Source organism: Elephas maximus, chromosome 9 (genome assembly GCF_024166365.1).
Source record: "Elephas maximus indicus isolate mEleMax1 chromosome 9, mEleMax1 primary haplotype, whole genome shotgun sequence".
Classification (NCBI taxonomy): Eukaryota; Metazoa; Chordata; class Mammalia; order Proboscidea; family Elephantidae; genus Elephas; species Elephas maximus.
This window is the reverse complement of record NC_064827.1, coordinates 123,826,898-123,852,610: the sequence shown is the minus strand read 5'-3', so window position 1 is coordinate 123,852,610 and position 25,713 is coordinate 123,826,898. Positions and strand designations below refer to the sequence as shown.

The window sequence follows — 25,713 nt, the reverse complement described above, 5'->3', positions numbered from 1 at the left end:
CCTATTGAATCTGTATGCTGAGCAAATAATCTGAGAAGCTGGTCTATAAGAAGAAAAACACAGCCTCAGGATTGGAGGAAGACTCATAAACAACCTGTGTTATGCAAATGACACAAATAGAAATAATGAGAATGTTCACACAATGTGAAGAATGTAGCCAATGTCACTGATCATTATGTCTAGAAACTGGACTGGGAGTGGGTTTCACTGTGTACATTTTCACCAAAAATAAATGTAAATTTAAAATCAGAAAGAAAGAAATCCCTATGGAGCTCTGCCACACATTGGGCCACTATTAGTTGGAGTTGACTCAAGGCAACTATTTTTTTTTAACCTCATGTGGAAACCCAGTAGCCTAACTTAGATAAAAGCAGAGGTCTGTGACTGAGAATGGGCTGGGGAGTCTGGCCCTGCCTACTTGGTGTTCCCACCTCTCTTAGGGAAATCCCAACCTGAGACCCCTCCCTCAGGCCTGTGGGGGCAGCACAGCTTGGTGTGAAGTCCATGCACATAGAACAGTGACTTCCTATGTATCTTTCTCAGATTACTAATTGGTGTCTGTCTTGGTCATCTAGTGCTGCTATAACAGAAATACCGCAAGTGGATGGCTTTAACAAACAGAAATTTATTCTCTCACAGTCTAGGAGACTACAATTCCTAATTCATGGCGCCAGCTCCAGGGGAAGGCTTTCTTTCTCTGTTGGCTCTGGGGAAGGTCTTGGCATCAATCTTCCCCTGGGTCTAGGAGTTTCTCAGTGAAGGGACCCCAAGTCCAAAGGACATGCTCTGCTCCTGGTTCTTCTTTCTTGGTGGTAGGAAGTCCCTTTCTCTCTGCTTGCTTCTCTCTCCTTTTATCTCTTATAAGATAAAATGGGATGAAGGTCACACCCCAAGGGAACTCCCCTTACTGATGTGGGCTGTGACCTGAGTAAGGGCTGTGACCTGAGTAAGGGTGTTGCATTCCACCCTAATCCTCTTAAACATAACCTAATACTGCTTCATCAACCATAAGCAGAGATTAGGATTTACAACACATAGGACAATTATATCAGATGACAAAATGGAAGACAACCACACAATACTGGGAATCATGGCTTAGCAAAGTTGACACATATTTTGGGAAGACAGTTCAATTCATGACAGTGGCTACAGTGCAGGCTGGGGAGGGAGTAGTTCCCATTCTGGCAAGTTTGGGCAACACTAGAAGAAGTCAAGAGTCACAGTTCTCTACAATGAATTCCTGGGTAGCCTTTAACATTTCAATGTGCAATGAGGGGGTATTGTGTGCCACATTCTAAAACCTACTGGGGGGCCATTTTAGGGAGTAAGAGTAAGGGGATTAGTCTTCTCTGCAGAAGACTGGAGGAACCCAGATCCACTGGCACGCACAACCATTCTTCAAACAGTCTTCCACAAACACTGGGTCTCCTGGCTGAGAGCCTGAAGAGCACTGAGCAGGGGTCAGTCTGAGGCTGAGCCCTGGCCAGGGCCTGGGGAAGCCCCTTGCCAGCCTCTTCTATGCAGCTCACACGAGGCCTCATGCTTGGGGACAATCCTTTTCTGAACACTGTAGTACTGTACCCACCATGCTGACTCCGAACTTGTACAAGGAAATGGAGCAAACACTGAAATAGCACCCCCTCTTATGTCCAGCCCTGTCATGTGGGCTCCCCATGGAGATATTGTTTTATTGCTTACAGCAACCACCTGAATAGGTGTGTAACAGTCTTACTTGGTGTGCAAATCGAGGCCGAGATTCCACAGGTAGAGATCAGTAGAGCTGGGCTCTGCACCCAGGCAGTCTAGCTGCCAGGGTTCATGTTCATCACTGTGGCAGCCATTGATGAGCTTAAACACGTCACCAGTGCCCCTGTCTCAGTTTTTAGTAATGGAAGGCTTTGATCAGCCACTTCAGCAACTGAGTATATAATCTAGTAGCCACTTCATCGTGTAGTTTTATGAATTATCTTTTAATAAGAGTTCAGTAACCCACATTCAGTGCTTTTGAATGCACCATGATAAGTCTAAACTCAGATGCCAACAGAATAAAACCAAGCTGACCCTGACAAAAAGGCCCAGGATACAGCTCTCAGAGCCTTCAAAAAATGTATGGACTAAGCTCAAGATTAAGGAATAGATAAGTAGGTGTTGATTATTTGTTTATAAAAATGGGCTTTATAAAAGGCATGGCTGAGTCCCTTTGGAAACACATTTTCTTGTGCCTGTGTAATATATCTTAATTACATTAGATTTCCCTAGGGCCTTTCAAGAAAGCCTTTAGCATATAGAGTAAAATATGGTGGTAGTTTAATCACAGGCATGTTTCATGCTCAGTTACCACTTAGGCATTAAAACCTCCACAGTATTCTTCTTGTGGATGTAAAGTGTCTGCTTCTGACATTGATCTGTCAGATCATTTCCTACAAGTGGTCTCCAGCTATTAACTAAAACGAGAAACATGTCACATGATAAAAATAAGGCAGAGACAGAAAGCATCCTGGAGACAAGGAAAGACATTTTCAAAAAGTCTAATAAAAGCCCAAGGCAGTTACAGTACAACCAGAATCTACCTCAAGTTTCCTGAATCCAAGATTGATGCTCCACTGGCCCTATCACTAAAACCTAAACGTCATGAGATTGAAGAAAGGCATCCGAACCTCCACACCCACCCACTCTGATCCACTGCTCTGGTCTAGAATTTTATTATTAACTTTGTCCATTTGGGTTCAACCCACAAAGAGTCCCAAGAGCCAGATCCTCATCAAAGGTAAACCTGGAGTCACCCACTCCGCTAGGAGGAGAGCTGGCCTCACAGTCATTGTGTACGTGCCTTTCTCCCCAACCCAGGAAGGCTGGCAAAGCTGAGTGTAGGTGTGTAATAAACACATCAAGAGAATTAAAATAACATGGAATTATCTTAGAATTTCTAGTACTTATAAAGGAATTTCAATAGAAATAATCAACAATTCTTTCCCAGGCTACTGTTACTCCTTTAACAACAACAAAACCAACACGAGAGAACTTGAACAGTGCCTCATAGGGCTCTCCTGTTCCCTCAGACCACTGTCCATGGAAGCTGTATTGCAGGTGCATTTTCATGAGTAGGATGAATGAATGACTGAATAGGTAAACATTCATACTTTCTTTTTAAATACTCTCATTTCATGATACCATTCCTTTGTTATTGCAATTTCCATGAATCTTTTTCTACAAATATGTGGAGGTGGATGCTTTTTTGCTGTTGAAAATATCCACAGCAAAACATACAATTCAGTAGTCTCTACATGTACAATTCAGTGACACTGATTACATTCTTCAAGTTTTGCAATGATTCCCAACTTCCTTTTCTGAGTTTTCCTCCCCATTAACATAAACTCACTGCTCCCTAAGGTTTCTGTGTAAACTTTTGAGTTGTTATTGTCACTTTGATCTCATACAGATAGTTCTTAAAAGAGTATAATGCTCAAGGCAGACTTTTTTTTACTAGTTAAGCTAAGCTATTGTTTGGTTTTAAGAAGATTTCAGGGGATATTTTTGGTTTAAACTTTAAAGATTATCTCAGGGCTACAGCTTCAGGGTTTCATCCAGCCCCCTTTGCTCCAGAAAGTCTGGAATCTATGCGAATTTGAAATTCTGTTCTGTATTTTCCCCCTTTCTATCAGGATTCTTCTATAGATTCTTTGGTTAAAATGTTCAGTAATGATAGCTGGGCACCATCCAATTCTTCTGGTCTCATGGCTAAGGAGGCAGTTGTTCATGGAGGCAATTAGTCACACATTCCCATATCCTCCTTCTATTCCCGACTCTCCTTCGTCTGTTGCTCCACACTAATGGAGACCAGTTATCATGCCTTGGATTGCTGCTTGCAAGCTTTTAAGACCAGAGCCTGCTCGCAAGCTGGTGGAGAGTATATGAACTTGTTCAAAATACTGATGATGTAAAGAATGGGTCTGGTTGCTAAATCACCTAATCCCATCAATATTTCTACTCTCAATTCAATGCATTTTCTTCCCTGTGTACATTGTTGGAAATTCTCTCCTAACATTCTAGATTTTCTTTTTCAAAAAGAAATAACACAATTCAGTACATTTTAAAGTATCAATCCTGTATTACAATTTTGTACATTAAAAAAACAAAGACAAATGCTCAGGTATCTCCATCTGCAAGCAGATTAACTACAAAAAGATCTTTCCATGTGGGAGGTCCTTCAAGGACACATGTGAAGAGACACATGTGATAAACAGAGATGAATGAGAAGATCTTGACATACAATCAGGTCCTGATCTACTCCTGCCAGCCAGTCACTGCACTCCCTGGGCCAGTCTTATTCTGGAAATTTCTAGGTTATTAACCTCTGATACCATTCCTTTTGGAAGTAAAATCACAGGAAGAGGGCTTACCTGGTAATTTGTGTTCTTGTACTGAAGTCAAGAGACCTCATTGAGCGCAGAACTTCAATGCACCCCAAGTACTGCAAGGGAAAAAACCATAAATAATGAGCCCAGAAATAGAGATGAAAAGACATTTATAACCGAAACAAGGACATTTATAGAAGTCATTCACATTTCCTAAGTTATATTTTAACTTCTTATTCTATTGTGAGGCTCTGTTCTGTTTCAATAAAAGCAATTACTCACTCCCATAAGAAAATATCCTTAGTGCTTATAATGGTACTATACTAGACTTTTATAAAACCCATTTGTATTTTCATTATATTTAGAAGTGTGTCTTTAGTAGTACATACAGTAAAATGGAGAAATCTTAACTGTATAATGCAATGATTGCTTAAGCATGTGTCTGCCATGTAACCACTGCCAGGCTTCAACATCATATACCTAGCCCTTCACAACACTTCTAGAGATTTATAATTTTTAAACAAAGGACAAAATCACTGTATGAACAACAATTTCGCCAGCACTAAAGTTTGATATCTAATAAACATATATGGGATTCTGTGAATAAACTTCCCTATAGGGTTGCTATGAGTCGGCATTGACTAGACGGCACTGGGTTCTGGGTATGAATAAACTATAGATTACCCCCAAAAGTGTTTTATTTTGGTTTTTCCAGAAAGCACTCTTCAGCATTATTTAGCCTATATTTTTAGAAATTCAAATTTATACTTCTACGTTTGTAGCTAAATTTTTATCAGATCAACACATGAAAATGTATATTTGTATGTAAATGTATGGACATAATTAAGTTATAGATAAAGAATTAGAATGGTAGAGATATAATATCTGCATTTCAAAGCCCTGGGGGTGTTTAAATTTAGAGTCAGCAAGAAGAGACCTCATGGTGTGATAGAGAAAAGGGCGCAGAGTTACATGAATACCATGAACAACGGGGAGAGATATGTGAACACCAATTCTTGGTGGTATGTGAACACCATTTCTTGGTGGTATGTGAATACCACCACCATCATTGCAAAGTTATGTAATTACCACAACCAACTTCAGAGAGTTTTGGGAATACCAGGACTGTGGTCACAGAGTTATGTGAATACAGACACTTTCACCATCAGTGAGCTCTGTGAATATCACACAACCAAGGTGGCAGTTACATGAATTACGTATCCAACACCACAGTTATGTGAATTCGACCATGATCACCATTGCAAAGGTTTATATGAATGTCACCAGAACAAACATCAGAGGACTATATGAGCACCATGACCTCTGCCAGAGCAGCATGTGAACACCATCACTACCAATGTTAATAGGGTTATGTGACTACCACCACCACCAACAATGCAGGGTATGTGACTACCACTACCTTCAAGGTTGCAGAGCGTGGGAATACCACGTTGACCATAACAGTTATGTGGATAACACTGGCCCCAATGTTGAGCATATGGGAATACCACCTCCACCATTACAGTTATGTGACTACCACCACCTCCAACATTGCAGGGTATGTGAATACCACCACCTCCAACGTTGCAGAGTATGTGAATACTGCCTCCACCATTACAGTTATGTGAATACCACCGGCTCCAATGTTGCAGGGTTACATGAATACCACCCCCACTGTCGCAGTTATGTGAATACTACAGCCAGTGTTGCAGAGAATGCCACCACAACCACTGCTGATGGTTTTTGTAATACCACCACCACCAACACATATTCATTTTAATTCTTCACCACCATTGCTAAGTTATGTGTATATCTCCAACAACATCACACCATTATATGAATACTACAACCACCATTGCATAGTCATGGGAGTGTAACCATGACTAAATTAGCAGAATTACATGAATACCACCCCTACCTTCTGAAAGTTATGTGAATACTACCACCAAGAGTTACGTGAAGACTCTGCAGACTTCACCACCATCACAATAGGCAGTGTCTCCCACTTTGTCTGTCATGGAGTTATGTGAATACCACCACTACCATGGAAGAGTTTTGTGAATACAGAAGTATCATCACTGATTTATGGGACTATCACCAACATCACAGAGTTACAAGAATACCACGAACACTCATGTCACAGGGTTGTGGACTACCATGACCAACATTGCAGAGCTGTGGTAAACATGACCACAATGATCATCACAAAGTTATGTGAATATCACCACAACATACTGATTGGAGAATCATGTGAATTACATGAGCCATGCCAGCAAATTACGTGATACCAGCACTGCCACCGTGGCAGAGTTGTGTGAACACCTCTGCTTCCCTAAAAGAGCTCCTTTAAGGGTAACAGAGATGACGCACTCTTGAAAAATCACCTTGTAAGTCAGTCTTATGGTGATGAGTGGGAAAAATGGAGTAGGGATAGGATGGAGAAGTGTTTAAAGAGAAACAGTAAAAAAACAGAGAAAGAGACTGGAAAGGTTGAAAAAGGTATGTGCGAAGGCCTAAATTAGAGGTGGAGAAAAGATGGAGGAATAGACAGAAGCTTCTGACGAACACTCTTTACAACAAAGACCTGAAAAGATGAGTGAAACGAGTATATTTATGACAAGCTAGGAGCCCTAAACATCAAAGGCAAGCTTAGAAAATGAACTGAGGGGCAGGGGGAGGAAGAGATGGTTCAGAAGAGGAGAGGAGTTACCGGAACTGAATCGCGGGGAACCCTCAGGCACCATTCCCAGAGCGGTGGCGGCAGGCTGGTACTAGCGTTCAGTTGCAGTTTCCTCAGGGAGAAGCAGCCAGCCGCACAGCCTACTCACACCTCCAGAGAAGAATGACGCTCTCGGCAAAAGCTAAGTACTTGCGGATATTTTACCGCACCCCCCCACCAAGGCGGCTTCAGCGCCTACTTCCCTGGGCCTGAGATAGGCCCTGCTGAGTGCCTATAGCCATACCCCCAACCTTGGAGAACAAATAAATTTGCTATTCAGGGAAAAGATAATTTGCCAGCCCCACTAATTGGGAGAGCTCAGGACAGAAGCAGCTCCTGTCCAGGCATAAATGGTCCATGGACTTTAAGTACCATTCCCCTCTGCATGGTCCTATGTGGGCCTATTTCAGGAAAACAGGCCCTTGTTGGCAGACTCCAATCATTTTGGCTGTGCAGTGGAGAGGTGGGTGTTTGATGTTTGACATTGCTTTGCCTATTAAACAGGGTCCTCACCTACCCACACCAGGGGCCTAAGGAATGGTAGGTCCATTCAGGTTACCCAGCCACCCATGGCAGGGGTCCAAGGATAACTGGTACCTCCCAGTTCCTACAACCTAAATCATTGGGTGCCCATGGTACATCTGCAGAATGCACCCACCTGTACACTGTAAGTAACAGGGACACTTTCCTCAGAGACACATGGGGGACGATTCTCAGCCCCTTGCCTTGTTCAGAGTGTGACCCCTGCTGTAACCAGATACTGGTACCTATGCCAATTACCCCTGCCCCTCTAAGACTGTAGGATAGAGGCAGTATCACACACTTGATGAACAGCTACCTGCACACCTGAGCTGAATTCATACAAGAAGAGTTAAAGGACTCCTAGACTGATATACCTGATAACAGCTCTAGCCATCTGAGGACGGGACGTCAGAGCTCCGAAGGCAAAAATAATCAAGCTATCTCACTCAAGCAACCCATCTGGTCATATGAAAACAAAACAAAGCAAGAAGCTACGACACAGTAAGCAAACATGAAATAAACTAATACAATAACTTATAGATGGCTCAGAGACAACAGTCAATATTAAGTCACACAAAGGAAGACCGTGATCACCTCAACAAGTTCTCAAAGCAAAGAATCCAGGGATCTTCTACATGAAAGTGCCTCCCTGGAAATACCAGAGGCATAATACAAAAGATTAATACACAGAATCCTTCAAGATATCAGGAAGGAAATGAGGCAAAATGCACAACGAGCCAAGGAAAACACAGATAAAGCAATCAAAGAAATTAAAAAGATTATTCAGGAACGTAACGAAAAATTTAATAAGCTGAAAAAATCCATAGACAGACAGCAATCAGAAATTCACAAGATTAAAATTACAGAAGTAGACACCTCAATAGAAAGCCAGAGAAACAGATTTGAGCAAGTGGAAGGCAGAATTTCTGAACTTCCCAATAAAGCATGTGGAACTAATATATTTGAAGAAAAATCAGATAAAAGAATTAAAAAAAAATGAAAAAACCTTAAGAATCACGTGGGACTCTATCGAGGGAAATAACTTATGAGTGATTGGACTACCAGAACTGGGAGGGATAACAGAAAATACAGTGAGAATTGTTGAAGATTTGTTGGCAGAAAACTTCCCTGATATTGTGAAAGATAAGAAAATATCTACCCAAGATGCTCACCAAACTCCACATGAGGTAGATGTTAAAAGAAAGTCACCAAGACATATTATAATCAAACTTGCAAAACCGAAGATAAGGAGAGAATTATAAGAGCAACGAGGGATAAATGAAAAGTCACCTACAAAGGAGAGCCAATAAGAATAAACTTGGACAACTCGGCATAAACCATGCAGGCCAGAAGGCAATGGGATGACTTATATTAAAAACTGAAGGAAAAAAATTGCCAGCCAAAAATTATATATCCAGCAAAAATGTCTCTCAAATATGAAGGTGAAATTAGGAAATTTCCAGATAAACAGAAGTTTAGGGAATTCGTAAAAACCAAACCAAAACACAAGAAATACTAAAGGGAGCTCTTTGGTTAGAAAATCAATAATATCAGGTATCGACCCAAGACTGAAACACTGGACAGAGCAATTAGAAGTCAACCCAGACAGGGAAATCACAAAAATAAATCAAGATTGAAAAAAAAACACTTAAAACAGGGTACCAGCGATGTTATTATATAAAAGAAGACAACATTAAAACAATAAAGAGGGACTAAGAAATGTAGTCATAGATCTTCCATATGGAGAGGAAGATAAGGCAATACAAAGAAATAGAAGTTAGGTTTAAATTTAGAAAAATAGGCGTAAATAACAACAGACCCACAAAGGAGACAAACTATCCTACACAACAAAACAAAATACAAGAAAAAATAGAGACCCAGCAGAAACAAAATCAACAACAACAAATATGAGGAAAGGACAATATATGAAGATAATCTACTCAGCAAAAGAAAATTAAGTGGGAAACAGAAACTGTCCACAAAACACAAAAAAGACATCAAAATGATAGCACTAAATTCACACCTATCCATATTAATGACCTAAATGCACCAACAAAGAGAGAGTGACAGAAAGGGTCAAAACACACAATCCATCTATATACTGCCTAGAAGGGACACACCTTAGACTTAGAGACACAAACAAACTAAAACTCAAAGGATGGAAAAAAATATATCAAGCAAACAACAATCAAAAAAGAGCAGGAGTGGCAATATTAATCTCTGACAAAATAGACTTTAAAGTTAAATCCATCATAAAGGATGAGGAAGGACACTATACAATGATTAAGGGGACCATACACCAAGAACATATAACCATATTAAATATTTACGCACCCAATGACAGGGCTGCAAGATACATAAAAGGAACTCTATCTGCACTGAAAGGTGAGATCGACAGCACCACAAAAATAGTAGGAGACTTTAACATACCACTTTCGGAAGGACAGGACATCCAGAAAGAAGCTCAATAAAGATATGGAAGATCTAAATGCCACAATCAACCAACTTGACCTCATAGACATATACAGAACACTCCACCCAACAGCAGCCAAGCATACTTTCTTTTCTAGTGCACATGGAACATTCTCTAGAATAGACCACATATTAGGTTGTAAAGCAAGCCTTAGCAGAATCCAAAACATTGAAATATTACAAAGCATCTTCTCTGACCATAAGGCCATAAAAGCGAAATCAATAACAGAAAAATCAGGGAAAAGAAATCAAACAATTGGAAACTGAACAATACCCTGCTCAAAAAAGACTGGATTATAGAAGATATTAAGGATGGAATAAAGAAATTCATAGAATCCGATGAGAATGAAAACACTTCCTATCAGAACCTTTGGAACACAGCGAAAGCAGTGCTCAGAAGTCAATTTGTGTCAATAAATGCACACATCCAAAAAGAAGAAAGGGGCAAAATCAAACAATTACCCCTACAACTTGAACAAATAGAAAGAGAGCAACAAAAGAAACCGTCAGACACCAGAAGAAAACAAATAATAAAAATTAGAGCAGAACTAGATGAAATAGAAAACAGAAAAACAATTGAAAGAATTAACAAGACCAAAAGCTGGTTCTTTAAAAAACTCAACAAAATTGATAAACCATTGGCCAAACTGACAAAAGAAAAACAGGAGAGGAAGCAAATAACGCAAATAAAAAATGAGATGGGCGATATTACAACAGACTCAACTGAATTTAAAAGAATCGTATCAGATTACTATGAAAAACTGTACTCAAATTTGAAAACCTAGAAGAAATGGATGAATTCCTAGAAACACACTAACTACCTAAACTAACACAAACAGAGGTAGAACAACTAAATAAACCCATAATAAAAAAAAGAGATCGAAAAGGTAATCAAGAAACTCCCAACAAAAAAAAGTCCTGGTGAACGGCTCCACTGCAGAGTTCTACCAAACTTTCAGAGAAGAGTTAATACCACTACTACTAAACGTATTTCAGAGCATAGAAAAGGACGGAATACTCCCAAACTCATTCTATGAAGCCACCATATTCCTGATACAAAACCAGGTAAAGACACATCAATAAAGTAAATTACAAACCTATATCCCTCTTGAACACAGATGCAAAAATCCTCAACAAAATTCTAGCCAATAGAATTCAAAAACATACCAAAAAAATAATTCACCATGACCAAGTGGGATTCATACCAAGTATGCAGGGATGGTTCAACATTAGAAAAACAATTAATGTAATCCATCATACAAATAAAACAAAAGACAAGAATCACAGGATTTTATCAATTGATGCAGAAAAGGCATTTGATAAAGTCAACCACCCATTCATGATAAAAACTCTCAGCAAAATAGGAATAGAAGGAAAATTCCTCAACATAATAAAGGGCATTTATACAAAGCCAATAGCCAACATCACCCTAAATGGAGAGAGCCTGAAAGCATTCTCCTTGAGATCGGGAACCAGACAAGGATGCCCTTTATCACCACTCTTATTCAACATTGTGCTGGAGGTCCTAGCCAGAGCAATTAGGCTAGATAAAGAAATAAAGGGCATTCAGGTTGGCAAGGAAGAAGTAAAAGTATATCTGTTTGCAGATGACATGATCTTATACACAGAAAACCCTAAGGAAACCTCAAGAAAATTACTGAAACTAATAGAAGAGTTCAGCAGAGTATGGGGATACAAGATAAACATACAAAAATCAGTTGGATTCCTCTACACCAACAAAAAGAACACTGAAGAGGAATCCATCAAATTAATATCATTTACAATAGCCCCCAGGAAGATAAAATAGCAGTGAATAAATCTTACCAGAGATGTAAAGAACTTATGCAAAGAAAACTACAAAACACTTCTGCAAGAAACCAAGAGACCTACACATGTGGAAAAACATACCTTGCTCGTGGATAGGAAGACCTAACATGGTAAAAATGTCTATTCTACCAAAAGCAATCTATAGATTTAATGCAATTCCAATCCAAATTCCAACAACACTTTTTAATGAGATGGAGAAACAAATCACCAACTTCATATGGAAGGGAAAGAAGCCCCGGATAAGTAAAGCATTACTGAAAAAGAATGAAGTGGGAGGCCTTAAAAAAACTCTACCTGATTTTAGGACCTATTATACCGCCACAGTAGTCAAAACAGCTTGGTACTGGTACAACAACAGGCACATAGACCAATGGAACAGAACTGAGAATCCAGATATAAATCCATCCGCATATGAGCAGCTGATATTTGGCAAAGACCCCAAAACAGTTAAATGGGGAAAAGACAGTCTTTTTAACAAATGGTGCTGGCATAACTGGATATCCATCCGCAAAAAAATGAAACAAGACCCATACCTCACACCATGCACAAAAACGAGCTCAAAGTGGATCAAAGACCTAAATATAAAATCTAAAACAATAAAGATCATGGAAGGAAAAATAGGGACAACGTTAGGAGCCCTAATACATGGCATAAACAGTATACAAAGCATTACTAACAATGCAGAAGAGAAACTAGATAACTGGGAGCTCCTAAGAATCAAACACCTATGCTCATCCAAAGACTTCACCAAAAGAGTAAAAAGATTACCTACAGACTGGGAAAAAGCCTTTAGCTTTGACATTTCCGATCAGCGCCTGATCTAAATCTACATGATACTGGAAAAACTCAACTACAAAAAGACAAATAACTCAAAAAAATGGGCAAAAGACACTTCACTAAAGAAGACATTCAGGTAGCTAACAGACACGTGAGGAAATGCTCACGATCATTAGCCATTAGAGAAATGCAAACCAAAACTACAATGAGATTTCATCTGACTCCAACAAGGCTGGCGTTAATCCAAAAAACACAAAATAATAAATGTTGGAGAGGCTGTGGAGAGATTGGAACACTTACACACTGCTAGTGGGAACGTAAAATAGTACAACCACTTTGGAAATAGATTTGGCACTTCCTTAAAAAGCTAGAAATAGAACTACCATACTATCCAGCAATCCCACTCCTTGGAATATATCCTAGAGAAATAAGAGCCTGTACACAAACAAATATGTGCACACCCATGTTTATTGCAGCACTGTTTACAATAGCAAGAAGATGGAAGCAACCAAGGTGCCCATCAACGGATGAATGGATAAATTATGGTATATTCACACAGTGGAATAATATGCATCAATAAAGAACAGTGATGAATCTGTGAAACATTTCATAACATGGAGGAATCTGGAGAGCATTATGCTGAGTGAAATTAGTCAGTTGCAAAAGGACAAATATTGTATAAGACCACTATTATAAGAATTTGAGAAAGAGTTTAAACAGAGAAGAAAATATTCTTTGATGGTTACGAGAGGGGGGAGAGAGGGAATGTGGGAGAGGGGTATTCACTAATTAGATAGTAGATAAGAACTACTTTAGGTGAAGGGAAAGACAATACACAATACAGGCGAGGTCAGCACAACTGGACTAAACCAAAAGCAAAGAAGTTTCCTGAATAAACTGAAAGCTTAGAAGGCCAGCGTAGCAGGGGCAGGGGTTTGGGGACCATTTTTTCAGGGAATATCTACATCAATTGGCATAATAAAATCTATTAAGAAAACGTTTTGCATCCCACTTTGGAGAGTGGCGTCTGGGGTCTTAAACATTAGCAAGCAGCCATCTAAGATGCATAAATTGGTCTCAAACCATCTGGGGCAAAGGAGAGTGAAGAACACCAAGGATTCAAGGTAATTAGGAGCCCAAGAGATAGAAAAGGCCACATAAACCAGAGACTACATCCGCTTGAGACCAGAAGAACTAGATGGTGCCCAGCTACAACTGATGACTGCCCTGACAGGGAACACAACAGAGAATCCCTGAGGGAGCAGGGGAGCAGTGGGATGCAGACCCCAAATTCTCATAAGACCAGACTTAATGGTCTGACTGAGACTAGAAGGACCCCAGTGGTCATGTCCCCCAGACCTTCTGTTGGCCCAGGACAGGAACCATTCCCAAAGCCAACTCTTAAGACAGGGAGTGGACTGGACAATGAGCTGGAGAGGGATGCTGGTGAGGAGTGAGCTTCTTGGATCAGGTGGACACTTGAGACTATGTTGGCATCTCCTGCATGGAGGGGAGAGGAGAGGGTTAGAAGCTGGTGAGATGGACACAAAAAAAGAGAGTGGAGGAGGGAGCGGGCTGTCTCATTAGAAGGAGAGCAATTGGGAGTATGTAGCAAGGTATATATAAGTTTTTGTGTGAGAGACTGACTTGATTTGTAAACTTTCACTTAAAGCACAAGAAAAATTAAAAAAAAAAAGATTCCTAAAAAAAAAAAACAAAACCTAAATTATCAGAGAAACCCAAATTTAAGACCCTCAGAGCATTTTTATGAGGTGTTTCAGTGGTAGAATTCTTATTTTCGTGCAGGAGGCCTGGGTTTGATTCCCAGATAATGCACGTCTGTCAATAGAAGTTTGTGTGTTGCTATGATGCTGAGTGGAGCTTCTAGTCTACAATGGACCGGTAATAAAGGCCTAGTGATATACTTCTGAAAGTCAGTCTATGGATAGTGTTCACTTCAGCAGCACATATACTAAAACTGGAACGATCGATACAAAGAAGATTAGCATGGCCCCTGAGCAGGGATGACACGAAAATTTGTGAAGCATTCCATATTTTTCTCTTCCAAGGCCAGCATAGCAGGGGCAGGTGTTTGGGGACCATGGTTTCAGGGGACATCTAGGTCAATTGGCAGAATAAAATCTATTAAGAAAACATTCTGTATCCCACTTCGGAGAGTGGTGTCTGAGGTCTTAAACATTAGCAAGCGGCCATCTAAATGCATCAATTGGTCTCGACCCACCTGGAGCAAAGGAGAATGAAGAACACCAGAGATAAAGGTAATTATGAGCCCAAGAGACAGGAAGGGCCACATAAACTAGAGACTACATCGGCCTGAGGCCAGAAGAACTAGATGGTGCCCAGCTACAACCAATGACCGCCCTGACAGGGAACACAACAGAGAATCCCTGAGGGAGCAGGGCAGCAGTGGGATAAAAAAAAATGCAGACCCCAAATTCTTATAAAAAGACCAGACTTAATGGTCTGACTGAAACTAGAAGGACCCCGTAGGTCACGGTCCCCAGACCTTGTGTTAGCCCAAGACCAGAACCATTCCCAAAGCCAACTCTTTAGACAGTGATTGGACTGGACTATGGGATAGAAAATGATACTGGTGAAGAATGAGCTTCTTGGATCAAGCAGACACATGAGACTATGTGGGCATCTCCTGTCTGGAGGGGAGATGAGAGGGCAGAGGGGGTCAGAAGCTGGGGGAATGGACACGAAAATAGACAGTGGAGGGAAGGGGTGTGCTGTCTCATTAGGGGGAGAGCAACTAGGAGTATACAGCAAGGAGTATATAAATCTTTGTATGAGAGACTGACTGGATTTGTAAGCTTTCACTTAAAGCACAATAAAAATTTTAAAAAATAAAATTAAAAAAAAACCCTATGGATCACAATGGTGTGATCTGCAACTGATCAGGGGGACGCTGCAGGGCCAGGCAGTGTTTTGTGCTGTTGTGCATGGGGTCACCATGAGTCTGAGGGCCAGCGCAACTGCATCTAATAACAAAAGCAGGTCATTTGTGCAGTAGTGATGATTCACAGGTGAAAGGCTGTTTGTTTGTTTCGCTTCTTTGTAAAGATGTAAGTAAAAATAAAAACAGCATGTTTCCAGCCTAAGTACTCTGTGGAAAGAACAGCTGTGGCTGAGATCTGAAGAAATGTGGTAATGCCGTTTCAAATGTAAACTACATTACTGTTTCAGAGTAAAATGGAAGCAAGTACAAAAATCCACGGGAGACAAAAGCCAGTGTGAAGGTAGGGATCACCGAGTCCTGATTCAGAGGAGGAAGCTCTGCTGCTAGCACTGGGACTCGGACAGGTTGCTCAGTGTCTCCATTTAAAGTGATCCCTGAAAACTTCCTTTCAGATTTAACTTCGCTTTGGCTTTTGACCTGTCTGGAGTATGGGAACCACCTTCTTTACTGAAAAACTTGTTTCCCTGTGTGTATGTTTGGGAAGACATGCTATTCAAGAGGTAATTTTTCTGTTTCATTGTCCTTTGAAAAATGAAAAGTTTTTACTACAATTTGATCCAAGAGGAGCAAGCGAAACAATACAAAAACAAACAAAGAAATCCTTCATCATCTCCTTCTCTGAGCCAAAGTTAAACCCATTGCCATGGAGTCAGTTCTGACTCCTGGCAACTCCATGTGTATGACAGTAGGACTGTGATCCATAGGGTTTTCAGTGGCTGGTTTTTGGGAAGTATATTGCCAGGCCTTTCTTACACGGTGCCTCTGTCTCCAACCTTTCAGTTAGCAGCAAGAGTTTAACAATTTATGCCAGCCAAGAACTCCTTCTTCCTTTACCACCTCCATTTAAGTCCACAGCTGGGGTAGGCATCACCCTTGTTCTCAAATTTCTAGGAGAGGATACAGTCTGTCCCCAGATTACCAATGGGTTCCATTCCCAAATCTGCTTAAGTTGAATTTGTACATAAGTCGAAACAGTTATGGTTCCGCATTTCACATCAGGTAGTCAGATGTTTAGTCAAATGTTTGTCTTCTTGTTGTTGTTAGGTGCTGCAGAGTTGGTTCTGACTCATAGGGACCCTATATACAACAGAACAAAATACTGCCCTGTCCTGTGCCATTCTCACAATTGTTGCTATGTTTGATATTGTTGCAACCATTGTTTCTATCCATCTCATTGAGGGTTTTCCTCTCTTTAGCTGACCCTCTACTTTATCAAGCATGATGTCCTTCACCAGGGACTAGTCCCTCATGATAACATGTCCAAAGTACGAGAGATGACGACTCGCTATTCTCATTTCCAAGTAGTATTCTGGTTGTACTTCTTCCAAGACAGACTTCTTCATTCTTCTGACAGTCCATGGTATATTCAATATTCTTTGCTAACACCACAATCCAAAGGCATCAATTCTTCTTCAGTCTTCCTTATTCATTGTCCAGCTTTCATATGCATATGAGGTGACTGAAAATACTATGGCTTGAGTCAGGCATGCCCTAGTCCTCAAGGTGACATCTTTGCTTTTTAACACTTTAAAGAGGTCTTTTGCACCAGATTTGCACAATGCAATCTGTCATTTGATTTCCTGACTGCTGCTTCCACGGGTGTTGATTGTGGATCCAAGTAAAACGAAATCCTTGGCAACTTCAACCTTTTCTCCATTTATCGTGATGTTGCTTATTGATCCAGTTGTGATATATTTGTTTTCTTTACGTTGAGGTGTAATCCATACTGAAGGCTGTGGTCTTTGATCTTCATCGGTAAGTGCTTCAAGTCCTCTTTGCTCTCGGCAAGTAAGGTTGTGTGTCATCTGCATATCGCAGGTGGTTAATGAGTCTTCCTCCAATGCTCATACCGACTTCTTCATATAGTCCAGCTTCTTGGATTATTTGCTCAGCATACAGATTGAATAAGTATGATGAAAGGATACAACTCTGACACACTCCCTTCCTGACTTTAAACCCTTGTTCTGTTTGAATGACTGCCTCTTGGTCTATGTGCCGGTTCTTCATAAGCATATTAATTGTTCTACGATTCTCATTCTTCTCAACATTATCCATAATTTGTTATGATCCACACAGTTAAATGCCTTTGCATAGTCAACAAAACCCGGGTAAACATTTTTCTGGTATTCTCTGCTTTCAGCCAAGATCCATCTGACATCAGCAATGTTACCACTTGTTCCACGTCCTCTTCTGAATCTGGCCTGAATTTCTGGCAGTCGAGGTACTGCTGCAACTCTTTTTGAATGCTCTTCTGCAAAATTTTACTTGTGTGTGATATTAATGACATTGTTTGATAGTTTCTGCATTTAGTTGGATCACCTTTCTTGGGAATAGACATAAATATGGATCTCTTCCAGTCAGTTGGCCAGGTAGCTGTCTTCCAAATTTCTTGGCATAGAAGAGTGAGTGCTTCCAGTGCTGCATCCATTTGTTGAAACACCTCAGGTGGTATTTCATCAATTCCTGGAGCCTTGTTTTCACCAATGCCTTCAGTGCAGCTTGGACTTCTTCCTTCAGTATCACTGATCCCTGCTCATATGCTACCTCCTCAAATGGTTGAACTTTGACCAATTTTTTTTGGTATAGTGACTGTGTATTCCTTCCATCTTCTTTTGATGCTTCCTGCATCATTTAATATTTTCCCCATAGAATCCTTCACTATTGCAACTCGAGGCTTGAATTTTTTCTTCAGTTCTTTCAGCTTGAGGAGTGCAGAGTGTGCTCTTCCCTTTTGGTTTTCCATCTCCAGGTCTTTGCACATGCCATTATAATACTTTACTTTGTCTTCAAGAGCAGCCCTTTGAAGTCTGTTCAACTCTTTTACTTCACCATTTTTACTTTTTGCTTTAGCTACTCAACATTCAAGAGCAAGCTTCAGAGTCTCTTCTGACATCCATTTTGGTCTTTTCTTTCTTTCCTGCCTTTTTAATGACCTCTTGCTTTCTTCATGCCTGATGTCCTTGATGTCATTCCACAACTTGTCTGGTCTTCAGTCACTAGTGTTCAATGCATTAAATCTATTCTTAAGATAGTCTCTAAATTCAGATGGGATATGCTCAGCATCATACTTTGTCTCTTGTGGACTTGTTCTAATGTTCTTCAGTTTCAGCTTGAACTTTGCATACGAATCGTTAATGGTCTGTTCCGCAGTCAGCCGCTGGGCTTGTTCTAACTGATGATATTGAGCTTTTCTATGGTCTTTTCCCACAGATGTAGTTGATATGATTCCTGGATGTTTGTAGCTGTTTTTTTCTCATTTTGAGTCGTGCCACATCAGCAAATGAAGTGTCCCAAAAGCTTGACTCCATTCACGTCATTAAGGTAGAGTCTACTCTGAGGAGGCAGCTCTTCCCCAGTCGTATTTTGAGTGCCTTCCAACCTGATGGGTTCATCTTCTGGCACTATATCAAACAATGTTCTTTTGCTATTCATGGCTAAATTTTTTCAAAAAGTAGACTGTCAGGTCCTTCTTACTAGTCTTAGTCTGGAAGCTCAGCTAAAACTTCTTCTATGGGTGGCCCTACTGGTAGTTGAATACAGGCAGCATAGCTTCCTGCATTGCAGCAACACGCAAGCCCCTACAGTATGACAAACTGACAGACACATGACCAATCCCATTGGTGGGCCACGGTTACCTTATTTGGATAGTCCCACTCAATCACTTGGATGTGGTGACAAAGGCCACACAAAAGCAATCCATCACAATGCAAGCTGATATTTATTACTAAGTTTTGGTGTCCATAAACATGTGAATTGTCTCCATTTATCATTTTTTTTTTTTTTTTTACTTTTAATAAGACTGTGCAGTTTCCTTTATACATATCTTGAACTTTTCTTCTTCATTGTAGTCCATGGCATTTTTCCTTTAATTGTGGCCACCACTGGGGATGGGAATTTGATTTGTCCATTCCGTGTCTATCTGGTTTTTGATAGCAGACAGAGAATCTATTGATTTGGGGTATAAATAGAAAGCTCAGACAATGAGCTCAAGAAAAGAGTGTATGCAGCTGTAGAATTATTTATGAAAGCTGGGCAATGGAGCCCAGAAACCCTCCCATAACCAAGTTCAAAGTGCCAAAGATACTGAAATACAAAAGAAAGTGCAAAGTCTTGGAAGACTAACCCAGGAAAAGTTCCTATATCTGCCTCATAGAAATTCTAGAAAAATATCAAAAAAAAAAAAAAATAGACGTGAAAAATGTTTAAAAACTAATAGAATGAAATGTTTGGTGCTGGATAGAGACAAGAGTGTTCATGACTTCTGGGCTCTGAGGAGAAATGAGTAAAAGGATCTGCAAGTTGACACATGGTGGCTTAATTTCAGGACAAGGGGATCAAGACAAAAACATCCCAATGCATCCAGTGAGGGAAAAAACACAGGTTACTTGGAAAGGAGGGAGAATTGGAGTAGCATTAGCATTCTATTTCAGCACCAAACAAATCAGTTGCCATCAAATTGACTCCTACTCATGGCGACACCAAGTGGGTCAGAGTAGGGTTTTCATAAGTAGATAACCAGACCATTCTTCCAAGGTCCCTCTGGGCAGACTGAAACCTCCAACCTTTCAGTTAGCAGCTGACCATGTTACCCGTTTGTACCACCCAGGGACTCCCAGCACCAAATACATGAAGACAAATAACATCTTCAAAAGTCTGAAGAAGAGAAGTATTGAAACAAGACTCTTACATCCACCTAAAGTAGCATTCAAGTGGGAGGACAAAGCAAAGACTCAGAAATTTAACCACCCACAGATGCTCACTGAAAGAATCAGTCTGGAAAAACAATGAGTACAAAAGAAAGGGGGATATAAGCTACAAAAAACAATGATAAGAAACAACAAAACTTATAGGTACACTTTACTCCTTAATAATTTTTGATACTTGACTTTAAATATATGTTTTTTTCAGGGATCTGGAACTAAAATCTCAGAAAACCTCTGCATGGATGGCAGGAGAGACATAAAGGTAAGATTGGGGAAGAAAAGGGAAAACATACTCAGGGCTGTTGTTTTTTACGGAGGTAGGTTGAGAACTGATTAAATTCTAGGCAGCACTAGAAAAATACAAGTTCTTATGTGTGTGTACAAAACTGAAACTGCTATAAGAATAAGAATAGAGTGATAGACTTCCAAACCACTGGAGAGCAAAAGGAAGAAAAAGAAAAATAGCCCAGCCAACAAAAAGAAGTGGGAGCTGGGTAGGGGGAGTCACAAATGCATGGCAAAGAAAAAATATAAACCAAAATGTGGGTAATAGTTCCAAACACCGCAATAATCCCAATCATTAGGAATGGATTAAGCACCCAATTAAAAGTCAAAGACTTTCAGGCTAAAAAAAAAAAAAAAAAAAATGTGCTAAACAAGGTGATAGAGAAAAGTTGAAAATACCAAGAAGATGGAACATATTCTATATCAGGCAAGCATTAACTAAAAGAAAGCAGAAATATAATGAATAATTATTTATCTCATTTACAATAGCAAAAAAAGAAAAAGCATAAAAGAGACTTAGCAAGAAATGTTCAGACCGACATGAAGAAAGCTTTCATGTCAGATGGCGGACATAAAGAAAACCTGCATACAGGCAGTCCCCAGCTTACAACATGGCTCCGTTCCAATGACTCTGTCTTAAGTTGGTTCTAACATAAGTTGAATGCCTCTTTTTTTAAAATTTTTGTTATTATTGCCTTTTATTATCAGTATTTTTATAAATCTGGTCTTTGCCTTTGGGGGTTGGAAACATTACATACAAACTGAAATATTTTAATACATACATACGTAAAAAATACACAAATCATAAAAATTTATACTGACCATGAAGAAGAGTTGGAAGACAAAGGCGTACTGTCAGTTGTGGTAATAATTCCACTTGTGAAAGGTTCTGGATCACCTGAAGTATCCCTGGGAATGAGTGTGGCGTTTCTAGTCAGCTAATTAGTGAGAGTTGTCTGCATGGTCCTTTTCTTTTACTCTTTATATATTTTTCAGTAACAACCCTGCTTCTCCAATCTGCCTATAGATTTTAGCAAAGCAATCAGTGTTTGAGTCCATGTTTTCAAGCAACTGAACCCCCTGATTTAATTTAGAAAATTAAATACATACAGCAGTGATTTGAACAGTAAATCATAAAATTGAGTATCTGTGCACAAACATCTGAGAATGAAAATATCAGCAAATTATAGGCTACGATATTGTATGTAGTACATATTACTAATGATAAGATGTACCGAAACCAAAAAATGGTTGTAAGTGTGCTTCCCTGTAAATTGAATACGTTGTGAGTGACTATCTGAATATGGGAAGACATACTGTGTTTTCTGGACAGGAAGAGTTCATTTTAAAAGCATGCCAAGTCTCCCTCAAATTAATCTACAGTCTTACTGTGATGCCAGTTAAAGTGCCAACAGGATTTTTTTCCCCAGAGAGTGGCAAATTAATTTTAAAGTTTGTATCATAAATAAAAATCCTTCAGAATACAAATATCTGAAGAAGATAAAAATAACAACAACAAAAAAACAGTTGCTATCAAGTTGATATCCAACTCGTGGCAACTCGTGTGTATTAGAAAAGAACTGTGCTCCACAGAGTTTTCAATGGCTCGTTTTTCAGAAGTAGATGGCCAGATCTTTCTTCTGAAGCATCTCTAGGTGGACTCAAACCTCCTACATTTCGGTTCCCAGCCAAGTGGGTTCACCTTTTGCACCACCTAGGAACTCCAAAAATAGCAAGGAACTAGTTAAACTTATGTGATGTTGGCGTGGGAGTAGACAGATAAGGCAAGGGATTAGAATAGAGACCACAAAACAAGGCAACTGCGGGGAATCACTGAGGAAAATAGGAGGCAGTCAAGAAATGTGATGATGTAATTAGCTACACATTTAGGGGGAAAAAAACGTATATTGAGACAGCCCTTCCCAGGGGAATTGGATATGGTGTGGTAGGGTGTGTGCTCCACCAAACTGTGATACATGACCGGCACACACCTTCCAGCATGCTCTGCCCTATGGGCAGCCCTGCCATCTTTACCTTATGCACAAAAATAAATCCCAAAAGGGTTAAAGAACGAAAGCTAAGAAACAAAATTATAAAAGCATTTCAAGAAAATAGAGAATAATATTTTCAATAACAAGACCCAAAACTCAAAGGCTATAATGAACTCATGAGAATTAATAATTTTCACTGAACAAAAAAATGACATGAATAACATTAAAAAACAAGTGGAAGACTGAGAAAAATTAAATTTAACAGACAAAAAAAAAGTCTTAAAAAATTTTTTTTTAAATGAGCAAACAACATGAACAGAGAATTCACAGACGATGAAGGACAGCTGCCAACATACATTTGAAAAGACTAGTGATCAGAGAAATTAAAATTAACACCAGAGAGAGATATACTTGGTCACCCAGCAAAATGGCCAAGTCGGGTGAGGATGCAGGAAAATGGGCCCTGAGACAATTTTGGAGAGAGTGTAAATTGGTGAAAGCTTTTTGGAAAACTATTTGGAAATAGCTATGGATATTAAAAAAATACTTGCTCTTTGATTGAATAATTTTATGTCTAGGGTTCTATTTGTAGGAAAGAAGCCCTGGTGTTGCAGTGGTTAAGAGCTATGGCTGCTAACCAAAAGGTCAGCAGTTCAAATCTACCAGCCGCTCCTTGGAAACCCTGTGGGGCAGTTCTACTCTGCTCTATAAGGTCGCTTATGAGTTGGAATCAACTCGATGGCAACAGGTTTCTTTTGGTTTTGGTTATGTGTAGGAAAACATTCCCATAAGTGCATGGAATTGCATTTGCAAAGATATTCATTGATTCAAGGCCTGTAAGTGTGAAAGACTGAAGTTGTCAAGGATTTCTTTTTACTTGGATCCATAATCAACACCCATGGAAGCAGCAGTCAAGAAATCAAAAGACACACTGCATTGAGCAAATCTGTTACAAAAGACTTCTTTACAGTGTTGAAAAGCAAAGATGGCACCTTGAAGACTAAGGTGCAGGTGACCCAAGCCATGCTGTTTTCAGTCACCTCATATGCACAGGAAAGCTGGACGATGAACAAGGAAGACTGAAGAACTGACACCTTTGAATTGCAGTGTTGGCAAAGAATATTGACTCTACCATGGACTTTCAAAAGAATGAAGAAATCTGTCTTGGAAGAAGTACAGCCAGGATGCTCCTTAGAAGCAAGGATGGTGAGACTACATCTCACTCACGTACTTTGGACATGTCATCAGGAGGGACCAGTCCCTGGAGAAGGGCATCATGCTTGGTAAAGTGCAGGGTCAGCAAAAAGGAGGAAGACCCTCAATGATATGGATTGACACAATGGCTGCAGCAATGGGCTCAAACATAATAACTGTGAGGATGGCACAGGACTGAGTAGTGTTTCCTTCTGTTGCACATAGGGTTGCTACGAGTTGGAACCAACTCTGTGACACCTAACAACAACAACAAAGTGTGAAAATTTGAAACCCACCCAAAAAAGTCTATCAGTAAGCAGGTAGTTAAACAATTAGGACAATCCAAACTATACTCCTAGTGCAATCATTTTTTAATTGATGCATACTTATAGTCTCCAAGAAACAGTCTCACTTCCACCCCCTTCTATTGGTTAAAGCAAGTCACAGGGCAGCCCAGATTCAAGAGAAGGGGACTACACAAGGGTATGAAGACGAAGAGGCGTGGTTCATTGGAGCCACCTTTGGGACATGTTTCCAGAGTCCATGAGGGTACAGACAGGACACTAAGATGGGGCAGATGCTGTGCCTGCGCCTGTGCGGAGCAGAGTGAGAGTAGTAATGGTGGGAAAGCATGCTTTTATCTCTTGTTTAAATATTTTACAACAAGAATGTGTTCATCTATTACTTGTACAATTACAAAATAATGAAAAACTAAAATATTTCCCACTAAAAAACAAGACTATGTTTAATAAAACTGGACCTCATATTGTCATGTCGAATTGATCACAACGTGACAAAAACATCCAGTGACTCTAGTGACCTCCCAGCTGTAATGTGAGCCAAAGATAATGGGTACAAGGAATCTGCAAGCTCCCTCCTCATGACCCACTTGAGAATCATCTCATTTTGATGACACCATTGGGGAGTAAAGTGGAGTCAATGAGACTGTTCGTACCCACCCTCTCTGACTGAGTCTCTGAGGTAGGCTACTTCTCTAACAGACATCAGGGATGCCCAGGCATTGAATTCCATCCCTGGCCATAGTAGGATTGGTTGGGATGGCTGAGTGATCCCAATCAAGCCAAGGAGTCACAGCCTCAGAGTTTTTACTGGAATTGCCTGGGCCGTCTACTGTCTAGGAGAGAAGAGGTCAAACACTGTTCTGGGAGTCATACAGCTGACGGTAAGTGGCTTTCCAGCTCCTTCAGTTACTAAATTTTCCCAGCCAGAGGAGATTAGGAGAATGCACAGCACTGGCTCCTATATGATTATCAGTGGGGATTCCTAGCCTAGCGACTATTAGAGGCATCTCCTAAAGTTAAGTTTGAGCTATGCTGTAAACAGACCTGTTATTTTTTAAGCATGGTCCATACATGAGGATATAACATCCATACTAAACCTTGAGAAAAATCTATTATAACTTGAATATTTTATTATTAGCATATTGAGCAATTTACCTTTTGGGTTTCTGGGACTGGGCCAACAAGTCTCTTAAATGACTTTAAAATACTTAGATAATCATTAAATTATAGCTATTAATAATATAAGCATTTGTTGCTAATTATATTTAAAAACCTCTTGCATCATTCATACCATTAATTAATACACATTTAACTGCACCTATTAGGATGCACTGGTAGAGAGAGACTGAATATGTCTCATATTGCCTTCAGCATACAAATAATCCAAGAAGTGATATGCAGATGATACAACCTTGCTTGCCAAGACTGATGATGACTGGAAGCACTTACTGGTGGAGGTCAAAGACTATAAAGAAATGAAAATTCTCACAACCTCAGTGATAAACATCATGATAAATGGTGAGGAAATCGAAGTTGTCAAAAATTTCATTCTATTTAGATCAACAATCATTTTCCATGGAAGC

At 39.9% G+C, this 25,713-nt stretch overlaps 1 protein-coding gene and 1 non-coding gene across 2 annotated transcripts in view; one reads left to right on the top strand and one right to left on the bottom strand.

The window, feature by feature from the left end:
* Nucleotides 1–25,713, bottom strand: part of SHC3 (SHC adaptor protein 3) — a 292,272-nt gene that overhangs the window by 179,527 nt on the left and 87,032 nt on the right. Inside the window, exon 2 of the mRNA XM_049895033.1 lies at nucleotides 4,401–4,471. Within this exon, the coding sequence (XP_049750990.1) occupies nucleotides 4,401–4,471 (71 nt within the window). The remainder of the gene's footprint in view (nucleotides 1–4,400; nucleotides 4,472–25,713) is intronic.
* Nucleotides 14,621–14,731, top strand: LOC126083469 (U6 spliceosomal RNA). The gene has a single exon (XR_007518815.1). It is a non-coding gene; the product is annotated as a U6 spliceosomal RNA (small nuclear RNA).